The following is a 15,096-nucleotide window of genomic DNA, read 5'->3' on the forward strand; positions in this document are numbered from 1 at the left end:
CTGGAGGAGGGGCAATTAGATCAAGGGTCTATGTTTCAGGGGGTGCAGAGGATGAAAGATACAGAGAAATTTCATCCATTCATCCATCCATCCATCCATCCATTTGATATTATTGAGTGGTTATCATGCCTCCATCAGAGTGGGCAAAGGGCAATTGAAAAAGGACTGTTAACTTCAGAGGAAGGAAAGGATATTGATCATAAGGCCATTAATGAGAATGTCAAGCCTTTTTTAAAAGATTAGTTTCTAAAAGATTACTGGCAAAGTTAAGAGAAAGCTGGCTTTGAGACTGTGATAGCCCCATCACCAGTAGGAGTTCCCTCTTGGCTGAAGAATTCCTTAAGTCACTTGTGATGCTGGAAATGTAGTAATGAAATGAAAGTAATACTGGTCATGGCCATCATTGGTGAAACAAATGCACCCCATACAGGAAAAGGGTCAACTGTCATGACTAGAGCAGTACTTAGATGAGGACTCCTCCAGAGAGAGGGGGTGCTCAGGGATGCTTCTGAGGCCCTCCTGACATTTTGGGCCTGCACTGAACCCAGTTCTAAGGCTGGCTGATGGGCTGCGGCCTTACTGTAAGTCAGCTCCCTCCTACAGCCCAGCCAGGGACCCAGAGGCAGGAGGCCTGGGTTCCTTTGGGTCAGGCTCTGCAAAAAGGCACCAGGGAGACTGAACAAGCTGTCCTGTGTCTGTGTCTGCACTTTGGGGATGCTTTGGAGCCACTCTCAGGCCCTCCTAAAGCATGGAGTAAAGGCAACACATGAGAAGCACGGAGTCAGGACAAACTGACAAGAGAAGGGAAGTGATAAATGACAGGGCAGGAAGACAGGAGGATTCTAAGTATCTGCAGCCATTTAGCATCAGACTAGCAGTCCTGAGGGCCTCAGCTGCTCCTGAGGGCACAGCGCTATTATAGCCTTGGACAGTGATTGATGTTCAAAGTGAGTCATCAAAAAAAAAGGTCAAATTATCATCACTACACATAATTTAAAAAGCAGGGATATGTAATAAACTTGAGAAACATTTGTATCTCAATGATCAAAAATTTCATAAACAAATTATCTGGAAAATCAAGTCATTTCTCAACTATTACCAGAAAAAAATGTATTACCATACTTTAAGTATGTTAGCAGGAAACATGCATTTTCATGTTTAGTTGTGTTTGTTGATTTAATATTGATTCACAGAAAAAAAAAAGGAGAGACCTACTTTATTTATTTCATATATTTTTTACATCATTTTTCATTTTTGTGCAATATATGAATTTTCACCTCAGTTATAGTTCCCATGAAATTCCCACCACCCATTCACCCATGATCTATCACCATGGTCCCTTGTGCTCTTCCCACCCTTGTTATGATCCTACTCCCTTCTCCCCCCTGCAGAATGTCTCTGGTTTATAATCGTTTGTTGATTTTGATTTTTACTTCATTATAGTTACTTTTTTTATTATAGTTACTTTATTATATTTACTTTGTTTTTCCTGATCCCTTATTTGGATCCTCTACATTCCTCCTATAAATAAGACCATCCAATATTTTTCTTTTTCTTTCTGGCTTATTTCACTGACCATGATCCCTTCCACTTCCATCCATGTTGCTGCAAATTGCATAAGTTTATCTTTTTTCATTGCACATCTTCTTGATCCAGTCATCTATTTTTGGGCATTTGGGTTGTTTCCATAGCTTACCTATTGTAAATAGTGTTGGAGAGGATGTGGAGAAAAACGAACTCTTCGCACTACTGGTGGGAGTGCAAACTGGTGCAACCACTATGGAAAGCTGTGTGGAGGTTCCTCAACCTACTAAAAATGGAGCTTCCATATGATCCAGCAATTCCACTCTAGGTATCTACCCAAAGGACACAAAGACATTAATCCAAAAGGACACCTGCACCCCTATGTTTATTGCAGCACTATTTACAATAGGAGAGACCTATTTTAATGCCTCTGAAGTTGCCATGTGGTTTTTCTGCAGGTCTTGCTGCCATTAGACAATCCGTTTGGCAGGATTACTGGTACAGTTAAGAGGAAGCTGACTTCAAGGCTGTGACATCGCCATCACCAGTAGGAGTTCCCTTTGGGCTGAAGAATTCCCGAAGCTACTTATGAGGCTGGAAATGTAGCATGCAGATTATCAGCCGAGTATGTTGATTTAGAGTGCTCATTTCCCTCCTAGATAAAAGAATTCCTCTCTTCTACTCAGCAAGGTGTTTTGTGATTAGTAATTATAACATGCTTTGTGGATAGTTTACTTCCCAAATGCTAAGCAATATTTGAACAATCATAATTAACATTTTTTCTTAATAATCTTGTGCCTACCTATCTTAGAGAAGCTTTAGAATCAACAAAGAAAATAGTCATGAATTAACGGAGGTGTCTTACCACAAGTTTCAGAAGCAAGTATTGTTTTCAAACTGATGTTAGAACTTTGCTTCTGAAACTTTGCTTCTGAAATACAGAAAATGTAATGATAAAATCATATTTTGAAAAATATCATTAGGTTGAATATTTGGATTTTTAAGAATGCTCTAGCATATGTATCATTGGGAGTCTATTAATGTATTGGCTTTGTAATTTTTACAACATTTAGAGAATATTCAGTGCACATTGGGGCACTGGAAAAACATGAAAATTTTAATTTGAATAATGCATCACTTGGTACAAAGAGTCACATTTAATAAATGCCAGGTTAATACATAGATGGATGAATATACATATTAGAAAAAAGACTAGAGGCTATATATGAAAATATCAGCAATAATGATTTCTGGGTGGTGGGATTATGAGTGAATTTTATTTTTTTGCCATGTGATTTTCTGAATCCTCCAAATTGAACATTTATTACTTTTATAATCAGAGAAATAAATATAATAGATGATTTTAAAATGCATCTAGATTTGAGTGATGATTGCCTTTGTATCAACTAGCGCTACAAATGTATATGTCATAAAGCTTCATAAACTATAAATTTTAGGAACCCATGGTGAAGACCTGTTCACCTGAACATTCTAGATGACCTTCCGCCACTTTTTTTTTTAAAGATTTATTTATTTATACAAGTACTGGGTACAGTTAGAAACGTGGGAGGGTAAGAGAATTCACCAGAGCCAGAGCAGGGAGCAGAACAGGCAGACTGAAGAAGTACACTGCTGAGGGGAGCATCAGGTGCGGCAGGAGAGGTCTGCGCGCCATGTGGGACCCTCCCCAGTGGCTGGGGATCGAACAGGTGCTGCAGAGGTTGCGGGCAGCTTCACAGCCCAGCGCTCAACCACTGTGCCACGGGGGAGGCCCACCTTCCTCCACTTTTAAAATCTCCATTTATCTAAAAAAATTTAAGTCTCCCATTAAAAGATGCTTATATAAGAGCACTTGGAATTATTTGATAGCTCTTCTTCATTCACCTTAAATAGTACTATTTAAGGAAGTTTGGTGTATCTTTAATTGCACAGATTCATTTAAATCCTAGCTGCCCCTAGGGTTTACAGAAGATGACAAGTTTCATCTTCTGTAAAATGGAGGTGAAATGCATCCCACCTCATAAGTTTTGAAGATTAAATAGGTTAATCTTTCTCAAATGTTAGGTAGTATTAATACCTGGTACTTAGAAATTCCTATATATGTTTATTAAATGAAATAGCCTGCATATTTTTCACTTGTTATTATACCCAGGTAGAAAGTTATTACTGGGCTGTGTGGATGAGATGAGAATTGGGATGTCTGAGAGCAGCAAACCCTAGAAAATGCTGGAGGCCATTCACAAGCTAGTGCCTGCTTGAAAAGGACATGAAATAAATATAAAATCACTATGTGCCATATTGAATACTCATGTTACAAAACAGGTTCCTTCATCATGTTATTTACATGGTCACATGGCTAGTACATTTTATTCCTTTACTTATTTGACAATTCTGTTCAAAAAGGAATTTAGAGCCTAACATGATTTTTCCTAAAAAAAGAATAACTAAGTGAAACACTTCTTCCTTCATATTTCCTTGGTCATGTAAATTTTAGAAACATGGTTTGCTGTAAAAAAGAAAACTGTTAGAGCAGAATTCTTAGAAATTGTGGCCTGTTTTATACTTATATTTTTGCTTCTCCGGGCTTATAAAATGTTTATTGTTAAGGGTTGCAAATGAACTATTGGATGATATATCCCAGATTTGTGGCAGGAAAACCTGTAGAATATATTTCAAGGACTAGGGTTCTGTCTTATGGAGGATGTCTTCTTGCAGTTTGGATAGTAAAGCTGACAACCAGGCTCTGAGTTCTACCCGCGAGGCAATTTGTTTTAAAACACCTGGTAATTTTGTTATGGAAGGCTCCATGGACCCTACTCCAGTTTTTTGGGAAACAAAGTTGTTCTCACAACACTCTTCCCTGCCCTGTCTCCATTCTTACTTCTACTCCACCTCAAGTATTGGGTTGTTGGAAAAGTCATGACGCATTTTTGCTTAAAAAACATAGAAAAAGTACATTATGATTTTTTCCAGCAACCCAATACTTTCATGGGGAAATAGTGTAGGGGATCCCAGCACATTTACTGCCTGGGTGGTTGTTTGTTTGTCCTCAATGGGGCTTGATGTTTTGACAGCCAAGATTCTGGCTAAGACTTGTTCCAAATCATCTAAATCTCGTCTCATAACTTTTCATTGAGACAGACTCAGAAAATGTGTCTTGTTCCTTTTTCTTTTCAGGATGAGACTTAAGTTCATTTCATTCTCTAACCTGTATTTTCTCCCCAATATAATAGAAAAAAAAATCTGTTAAGACAGCATTTTACTTATTTGTCACTGAGACAGAATGTACCTTTTCAATCACCTGCAAGATTCAACTACAGAAATCTGAACTTCTGTCTAACCTCCTAACCCTCCTTTCAGAAAAAAACATTTTCTTTCCTTCAGACTCAGGGCTGAACGAACTTGGTCTTTTGTAATCTGCTTTGCAAAACCTTTGTGTAACTTCAGCTTCTTGACCTGCATTTATGAAGAATCCAAAGTTTCTTTCTAAAGACATGGATTTTAAGTCTCCTAACCAGACACACCAGCTTCTACTTGCTTTCAAATACTGGAAATATAATCGCTTTGTGTTTTTCATCATCTTTGTTTTCATTTCTTTCAGAGCTCAGCTACTTCTCAGTCTCCTATTTGCCCATACTCTTTCTCAGAAATTCCTAGGTTTTTTTGATCCTTAGGACATCCTATTGAAAATATAATGGCTCTAACCCTTCTTCCCAGGAAAGTGCTCATTCCTGTCTCTACAGGTGCCTCAGCATCTACTGAGGAAGTATTTTAAGCTCTCTCCTTTATATGGGGACTTTAATGGTTATCTTGATAAGGAATACCCATAAAAATTTACCACCTAAGGAATATATTCAACCAAATTAGAAGATACATGATCACCTTTACCCAAGAAAGGGAAATAAAGAGTATTTAGAATGAAAGAGAAGGATCCGAAGTGTGTTAGTTTCTTGAAGCTGCTATAACAAATTAACACAATCTTGGTGATTCATAACCTTATTCCCAAATTGTTCTGCAAACCAGAAGTCCAAAATCAAGAGGTTAGCAGGCTTCCCAGACTCTAAAGGAGAGTCTATTCTTGTTCTTTCAGCTTCTGGAATCTTCAGCACTTCTTTTCTGCTAGTCTCCCATGTGTAACTCTTAGAAGAGCAGTTGTCATTGAATTTAGGACCCTCCCAGTTAACCCAAAGTGATCTCTTCATCTTTAAGATCTGTAACTTAATGATGTCTACAAATAATTTTTTTCACATAAGGTCACATTTACAAGATTACAATTTGGATGTAAATGTAGGATTTGGGGTTTACCACTCAATCCACTTTACCAAGTCAAGGGACGGCAAGCTTCTCGAGGACACCTCTTATGGTACATAGTGGATCTTTAGCTACACACAGGCTACCATTCCCTTCAGATAGGGGAGATCTCAGGAACCATTTGACAACTCAGGGATAGCATTAGGGACTCAGGTTCATTACATCCTTTGTTCTGCCATCCTCACTTGTGGTAATGTTTCCCCTATGGCCCCAAGTGGGTAATAAATCTCCTGTTAATAATGTTGTGTTGTGGGGCCTCCCTGGTGGCACAAGGGGTTAAGTGTCAGCACTATGAAGCTATCCGCAGCTACTGCAACACGAGTTCCATCCCCAGCCATGGAGTCAACCCACTTGGTGCAGCAGACCTCGCCTGTCTCACCTGCTGCTCCCCTCAGCAGTGTATTTCAGTCAGTCTGCCTGTTCTGTTTCCCACTCTGTCTCTGGTAAATCCTCTCACGCCCCCATACCACTGGCCTGTACCCCAGTTCTTTTTTTTAACATTTGATTAATATATTTTAGTATCACAAAACACACACAGAGGGGAAATTTAAAAGGATGAGATAAAATGAAAATACTTAGGAAGGAATGGATCATTTTGAGCAGATGGAGAAGTGGGCATTCTCCACAGTGTACCCCAGTTCTTGTATGCGTAAATAAATCTTTTTAAAAAATAATGTTATGTTGCATCATCCAGATTTCCCTTGGGACCAAAGCCCTAAGATGCCAGAAGTGTTGGTCTCTATGGCTTATCATTGGGTCTCTCTGCAGGAATTGCTGTTGCTGAAGGAAGCTGTCTAACCCTAGTTTACACCTGCTCACTGGGAGCCTTCCATATTCAGTGCTAATCAATGTGGGAAATACAAAATCCTGATCCTTTTGCTTTAAATAGAACAACGCAGGGCCATTCCAGCTCCAGGGTTCCTGATAGGCTGAGGCCACTGTTATAACTGTTATAATTTAACTTCTTCCTCTGTCTGTTAGTGCTTCTCATACTCCTTATAGGCACCAGTTCAGAGAGCACGCTTCAAAAAAACCCCTGCATGAAAATCTCAGGGCCTCAATGTATGTTTCTTGAGGTGTGGTTCTAAAAAAGAGGCTTTAAAATGGGGTGTTTGGAGATGATCACCCACATCCAGTTAGAAACGATCAACTTGAATGTTGTAGTTATGCAACAGTTAACCTTTCCCGAGAAATGAATTGAGATGTATAATGGAAGATGGGAATGTACTGGCCAGGGACATATCTCAAATGCTTAAGATATTCGGAAGAAGTAATTACTATGAAGACTGTGAAATTTGGATGGGTGTCAGTGGGGACCATTAATGCATTAAGAAAGACAATGGAAACCTGGGGATGATTAATAGCCACTGTAAGGAAGAGTGTGAAAGCTTCCTTGGCAGTATATAAAAAGACTACAGCCAGATGACAAAAAATGTTTAAGGTTGGACCCAGGATGTCGTTATAAGAATAACAGAGCTCTGAGGAAGACTGCATTCTCAATCCTGACAAATCTGCCACACAAAGGTCAGGGTCCTGATAGATGCACCTAAAATACTGAATTTTCAGATTTCCCTGGGTCTACAAGTAGAATATGTTTTCCTGTTTAAATCTACTAACCACTCTCTTGCTTGATGCCATTGCAGAGGCTTATGCCTAACAAGAAAAAAGTGCCTCTTAGCATCTATTCCCTACCCCACTCCTGGCTATCAGACTTCAAATTGGACCAAATCATATCAAAAATGAGTCAGAGACTGGTCAAGACTGCTAAGGGAGGAAAGGGCCAAAAGAGTGAAATGACTCAGTCAATATACAGGAGTGAAAGAATGTGTAATACTTTAATACACATACATGTGTGTATATATATATATATATATATATAATAGAATATAACAAAAGTATAAATACACATAACACTGGGTCTTAAGGATGCTAGTTAAATCCTATCAGATGTTCAACTCAAGGGCCTCTATGGTGGCGCAAGGGGTTAAGCACAGAACTGTGAAGCTGTCCACAGCCTCTGCAGCACCAGTTCAATCCCCAGCCAGCCAGGGAGCTACCCACATGGCACAACAGACCTCTCCTGACTCGCCCGCAGCTCCCCTCAGCAGTGTATTTCGGTCAGTCTGTCTGTTCTGTTCCCCACTCTGTCTCTGATGAATCCTCTCTCTCTCTCTCTCTCTCTCTCTCTCTCTCACATACACACACATACACACACACACACACACACACACACACACACCCCTCTGGCCTGTGCCCCAGTTCTTGTATGCATAAATAAATAGATCTTTAAAAAAATGATTTTCAAATCAACAAGGAACAGAAACATTTTCTACTCACATGGAATGGAATTTTGTATGCTTTTAGGGTCTACATTAACTCTCTTGCACTTTGTTTACGGGACCTGGACCATCTGGATAGTCCATAGAACATCATATTGTTTCATTGGTCCATGATATCATGATAATTGGACTAGATGAATAAGAAGTGACTCTGGAGAAGGGTAGAGAAACCCATTAGAGGCCACCTTATTAGTTTAGTTTTTAGGACTCCAGTGGTCCGGGCAGGAATTGGTAAAATCTGCTCCACCACCTTTTTCTATAAGTAAATTTTTGTTGGAACATGGTCACGACAATTTGTTTATGTGTTGTCTATGGTTGCTTTCATGCTGAAATGATAGAGTTGAATAGTTGCAACAGAGACTAATTGGCCCACAAAGCCCAAAATATTTACTCCCTGGCCCTTGACAGAAAAAGTTTGATGACTCCTGTCTAGAGCCTCCCTTTGAATATAAAAAACACATCACTCTATCTCAAACTTTTTACCTTTAAGAAATATGGACACAAACTATATCCATAAAAATAAACTCCAAATAGATTAAAGATTTAAATATAAGACCTGCAATGGTAAAATACATAGAAGAAAACATTGCTAATACATTTCATGATATCAAAAATAAAGCTATTATTGGTGACTCAACCCCTAGGGCAAGGCAATTAAAAACAAAAATAAACAACTGGATTACCTCAAGTTAAAAAGTTTCTATACAGTAAAAGAAAATACATGATTAACTAGACACCCCGATTAAATAGAAGAAAATATTTGTATAATATATAACTAATAAGGTATTAATATCAAAGGAATATAAAAACTCAGTCAACAATAAAAAAAAACAATAACCCAATTAATAATTGGACAGCCGACTTGGCCAATTCACCCAAGAGGACATCCAAAAGACCAAAAGATATATGAAAAAATGTTCATTGCCACTTCTAATAAGAGAGATGCAAATTAAAACTATAGTGAGTTACTATCTTAAGCCAGTAAGAACAGCACATTAAAAACACCTCCAGGGCCTCCCTGGGTTAAGTCTCAGCACTATCGGCAGCCACTGAAGCACGAATTCAATGCCTAGCCAGGGAGCTAATCCACAAGGTGCAGCAGACCTCTCCTGTCTCACCCACTGCTCCCCTCAGCAGTGTATTTCAGTCAGTCTGCCTGTTCTGCTCCCCACTCTGTCTCTGGTGAATCCTCTCACCATCCCCACCCCCTCACCCCAGCACCTCTGGCCTATACCCCAGCTCTGGTATGCATAAATAAATAAATCTTAAAAAAAAAAACACAATATGCCCAACATGTTTGGAGATGATGTGGAAAAAAGGAACCTTATTACACTGTTGGTGGGAAGGTAAACTGGTATAACCACTATGGAAAGCCTCCTGGACTTACCTTAAAAAAATGGAAATCCTGTGTGACCCAGCAGTCTTGAACTATTCGCAGACTATGAAACCATCAACACAAACACCGCTGATATTCCACAATGTTCATGGCAGCATTATTTGCGAGAGCTAGGAGATAGAAGCAGCATAAATGATCATGTTTCTCTTGTTCGAAGTTAACTCAGGGCCAGAAACCATTCAACTAAAGGTAAATCTTGAGTACCAAAGAATGAAGGAATTAGTCAAATCAGCCAATACTAAACTGTTTACTCTGCACTGTCTTATCTTTCCCATGGAAACCCCAAAAATGACTCAGGCCTAGGTTGCCTCTTATTTACACTTCTAACTGCTGACCAGATCTGATGCTTGTCCTGTAGTTCTATAGCTTTCCTATAGAAAGGAGATTGTGCTCCTTTCTTCAGAAAATATAAGTGATAAATTCTTTCAAATAATTACCTCTTCATGTTGTTACTTAGTCATCTTTATAAATTAAGCCTAAGCATAAGTAACTGTGGGAGTGGACTTTAAATGTGAAGATCTTTGCATCATATAATGTTTATCAAAGGATATCAACCATAGGAAAAGCATTGATCAACCAAGTAGACAGAATGACTTGGCCAGAGGGTGCCAGTCAACTTTTGTCACTGGCAACACCAGTGTTGGCATGATGAGCTCATTAACAGAGTAGCCATGCCAACAGAGATGGAGGCCATACCTGGCCCCCCAGGCATGGGATACTACTTTGTATTACTGACCATAACTGTTGCTAACAAATATCCAACTTTCTAGCAGTAGAGACTAATATCAGGTGAGATCTTGCTAAAGCACCAATTCTTGAGAAGACTAACCATCACTTGGCAGCAAGTTGAATGTGTTGCACCCCTGCCGCTCTGAAAGGGCTGGTCCCTCATCTGAACTAGAATTGTTATATGTATGGTCCTGGGGAAGGCAGTCAAAAGTATCTGACTACCTGCCGACCTATGAGCTGGATCAGGGTAATTGATGGTATCTCATCCCCTCCCTTTGGAATGTGAGTTACAGTCTTGCTGTTGATTTTTAATTTAATCTTACGGTGGTTGTGGAACATGCTTTGTTTGATTTTAATCCTTTCCAATTAAATTCAATGATTTATGTCTTTGTGTATGATCTATTCTGGACAACATTTTATGTGCCCTTGAAAGCTGTGTATTTGGTTTTGAGGTCATACAGGAACATTCTGTTCATACATAGAAGTCTTTGCTAAATTAACATAGCAAGGTTTAAATGATAGCCAACTAAGCTTGTCCTTACTAAACACTGAAATGTCTCTAATGAGAAAAGCTGTTCTCCAAAATATGCTGGTCTGGGACATTATTCCTGCCATTACTCCTGCAAGAAGGCATCTGTACCATTATCCAAACAGAATGCTGGATATTCATACCAGATGAATCAGCTAATGTATCATCTTCATCAAATCACATGAGAACACAAGTGAATGCCCTGAGTGATCGAACATCCAGCCTAGGGAAACGAGTAAATAGTGGTTTGGATGATGGGGCTCTTGGTGGAAAAAGTTGTCACTGATTTGGAAATCAGTCATAACCAGTGTTTTTCACCTTGCATATGAATATGTTGCTGTGATCTGCACCACCTATGTAGCCAGAGAGATGCCAAAAGAGCTCCTTCCAAAAGCTCTTGTTCAGTTGCATTATGGATGGTAGGGGGTGGGGCACATAAGATTGTATGAGCTAGTCAGGAGTGTTGGGCAAAGCAGTCAAAAAATGGGACCATCTATTTGACCCAAGAGCTAGACTCTGGTGATTGGAAAGTCAACCAGTGAAATAAAATAATGGGCCCTGCAAAAGAAGCATCAGCAGAGAAAACACCATGCGGGCCATCAGACTCTGTGGGTAACGCGGCCCTTATTTCTTATGCTTGTGTGAGTATGGGAACACCAGGGATAGAGTGGCTCCTTTAATATGTCCTTTCTTTTTTTAAGATTTATTTATCTATGTATACAAGAGCTGGGGTACAGGCCAGAGGTGGGGGAGCAGTGAGAGGATTCACCAGAGGCAGAGTGGGGAACAAAACAGGTAGATTGAAGTACACTGCTGAGGGGAGCAGCGGGCAAGCTAGGGAGGTCTGCTGCACCATGTGGGTAGCTCCCTGGCCGGCCGGGGGGCTCAAACTTGTGCCACAGTGGCTGCGGACAGCTTCATAGGTTGTGTCTTAACCCCTTGCACCACCAGGAAGGCTCCTAATATGTCCTTGTTGAGAAACTGCATAGCACACCGTAGCAGGGAGTGGGGTGAATGGCGCCTCAGTGGGCTGGCCTCGCCTGTGGGCTGTTTGACTGACCACAGTTGCTGGTGGTTTGACTGACCACAGTTGCTGGAGGCTGAGGCTCAGGTTAAAATGTTGGATTAAGAGCTAATATTAAAGAAGCATACCCTAGGTTCTTAAGGGAAAGTTGGTATCTTCTCTGTCCCTTGAACATGTAAGTGTAATCAATCTTGGAAATGTAAACATTTCAGGAGATAACCAATACAGTCTGCCAATCACTGATGATAACAAGGGTGAAGACAGAGGGTTTTTAAAATACAGAATGCTAAAGAAGCTCCCTTGCCATTCTAGTTTTCATTAGGAATTGAAGATTCCAAATGGTGAAAGAAAATGAACAATAAGGTAAAGTAGGTAAGGAGAAGAGAATTTTGGGGGAAGGTAAGGAAGGAAATAAAGGACATGGGTTCTGTCTGATAAAGGAAGTGGGGGAAGAAATTTGGGGAAAGTTGCAGAAGTTTTGTGGAAAAGGATTCTCAAAAGGAATTTATGTGGTCAACATGACGAAGATTGGAATAGATTAACTAAATTTAAAAAAGGAGGACCTCCCCTGGTGGCGCAGGTGTTTGAGCACCACGCTATGAAGCTGTCCGCAGCCTTTGCAGTGCTGGTTCCATCCCAGCCGGCCGGCGAGGGTCCCACATGGCGCAGCAGACCTCTCCTGTCTCGCCCGCTGCTCCCCTCAGCAGTGTATTTCGTCAGTCTGCCTGTTCTGTTCTGTGTCTCTGGTGGATCCTCTCACACTCCTGTGCATCTGGCCTGTACCCGGTTCTTGTATAAAATAAATAAATAAATCTTTAAAAAATAAATTATTTAATTAAAAAGGAAAAAATGCATGTCACAGAAATAACCAAATTTCCTTGTCAATTGCTTTATAATGATCTTTCATCAGGTCTTTAACCATGGGCATTTAAAAAGTCTTTATATTTACAGTTGATAACTGAGATCAATTTGCCTTTACTTGTGAGGCATAACAGTGAACATTTCCAGTGCTTTCCCCAAGCTTTTGCACAGTCCCACAATAAGTCATGGGCTGGAACTGGAGACCTGTCCCTGTTCTCCTTCCCACATCAATGAAATAGGCCCATTACGGAGACAAGAAAATGTTAGCACGTGAAGACTTGCCTCTGCTGCAGGACACTGCAGGCTTAGCTAGAACATCTACACAGGTGAAGATAGGTAGTGAATTTGAAAGAGTGAGGTAGAGGGGCAGTGCCCAATAAAAAGGTCACTGCCTGTGGTTTCTTCACCTGTGTGCACAATTGTAAGACCACTCAGGCTCAGGGAACAATGATGGGGCTTATTTATAAGCAGGGACTACAACGAGTTCCTAAGGCCACAAGTGACTGGCTGTCTCACCTCAGATAGTGTCCAGTGTCCAGAAGTCCCAAACAAAAGGCCGCTTATCCAACATGGCACGATCCTCTCCATGAGAGCCTAGAGCTCGTGGCACCAGCAAGCAGCAGGCCAAGATCCAACTCACTAGAGCTGAAGCTGCTCACAGCAGGGCCGCTGAGTAGACACCGTAGCAACAGTCTGAAGGTCAGGATGGGATACTGGACCAGACAACAATGGTGCTCGATGACCAGGATTGGTTAACAGCTGTCAGAGGTGACCTGGACACAGACTGCTAGTCTAGTCACACATCAGCAGTGCAGCGCAGCACTGGCCAGTAGTGCTGGTCACCAGAGGTAGCATTAGAAACACCAGCTCTTTTGTGAGTTTTTGGCCCATACCAATGACAAACAGTTGAGGCACCAGGCTAGGGGGACTTTTATACTCCTTCCAGGTCATGTCAGAGGAAGGCTGGGGCAGGTGTGGCCAGCCCAGCCTCTGCAAAGCTCTTTGGCTTCTCTGAGAAGCTTCCCAGTTTCTCTTTGTTTGGAGGTTGGCTACTGGATGCTTCTTTTTTTCTTCTTCAGAGGGCAGGAAGAGCGTCTCCCTCAGGAACAGAGAGCACAAGAGGGAGAGTGAAAGCTTGAGTGCCGAGCTGGTGACTGCCCTGCCTTTATCCTCTCTAAGGGTGCCGCCCCAGCCCTTTCCCCCCACCTAAAATTCTGATTGGACCATTTTTAATCCTATAGCTAATTGGATCATTTACCAATGAGCTCATAGCTCACACCTGATGGGTCCATTCTACAATCCAGGCACCAAATCCACAGGCCTCTCTGCTGCCTCCAGCTGGAGGGAGTCACAGTGCTGGAGTTGGCACAATGGGGCACCCTGCAGCCTGACCCAGGAGCTGCATGTCCTAGGGCAGCATGTTAGGAGACCACTTCTGTCCGCCATCACTGCTGGCCTCTGCCTGTTGCCTGAGCCCCAGTGGAGCAACTGTGGCGTGCGATAAAATGCTGTAATGGGAGCAGGCAGCAGGGCAAAGCGGGTAAAGGAGAGTCCTGGAGCCCTAGGTGGCTTTTTCAGGTATTTAATTATCTTTCCACACCATGTGTAGTGAGGTAACCAGGTTGGGGGTTGCTCTCTGGGATCCAGGCCTCTCTGGGATTCTCTGCCACTCTCCACTGCACTCTGTTGTACTGACCTCTGCAGCCCCTATATGCTCAGCCTCCAGGCTCAGTTGTGCCCAGTTATGCACACCCACACCATACCCCAGGTGTTCACCATCAGGCATGTGTGCCCTGAGCCCATGCTCCCAAGCACCTCCTGCATTCAAGGCCATAGGTGATAGCCACAGAGGCCAACAGTGCCAAAGTCTGAGCAATCTTCATTTACCCTACAAATGCCTACCACCTGCTGTTGCTTGCATTGCCTGCAGTTATTTTCTGGGGCTGAGCACTGGGACCCTGAAAAGGGAGGGTCTTCAGTTTCAAATTCACAGAAAATTCAAGACACTGCCACTGCCATAAATGTTCAGAGAGTTTGGTTGTGTCAGACACGTGGTCCAGAAGCCGTGATTGCTAAGAGACTAGTTTATCCAGCCGCTGAGACTGTGAAAGAGGCACAAGCCTTTGTAGGGATTTGGCACGTGGGAGATTTGTTGCCACATGATGCTTTCTGTCCTTATTCTTTTTTTTTTTTAAAGATTTATTTATTTTTATACAAGAACCGGGGTATAGGCCAGATGTGCGGAAGGGTGAGAGGATTCACCTGAAACAGAGTGGGGAACAGAGCAGGCAGAAGGACCGAAATACACTGCTGAGAGGAGCAGCGGGCGAGACAGGAGAGGTCTGCCCTGCCATGTGGGTATCTCCATGGCCGGCAGGAATCG

General features: G+C 41.7%; 1 protein-coding gene across 1 annotated transcript in view; it reads left to right on the forward strand.

Moving 5' to 3' along the window:
- The window catches only part of LOC311177136 (uricase), a gene marked incomplete at both ends in the record, with an annotated part of 30,508 nt that extends 28,451 nt beyond the window's left edge, over positions 1-2,057 (forward strand). Inside the window, one exon of the mRNA XM_084242922.1 lies at positions 1,983-2,057. Within this exon, the coding sequence (XP_084099048.1) occupies positions 1,983-2,057 (75 nt within the window). The remainder of the gene's footprint in view (positions 1-1,982) is intronic.
- Between the last annotated feature and the right edge of the window lie 13,039 nt (positions 2,058-15,096).

This window comes from Talpa europaea, assembly GCF_964194135.1.
Source record: "Talpa europaea genome assembly, chromosome: 9".
Taxonomy (NCBI): domain Eukaryota; kingdom Metazoa; phylum Chordata; class Mammalia; order Eulipotyphla; family Talpidae; genus Talpa; species Talpa europaea.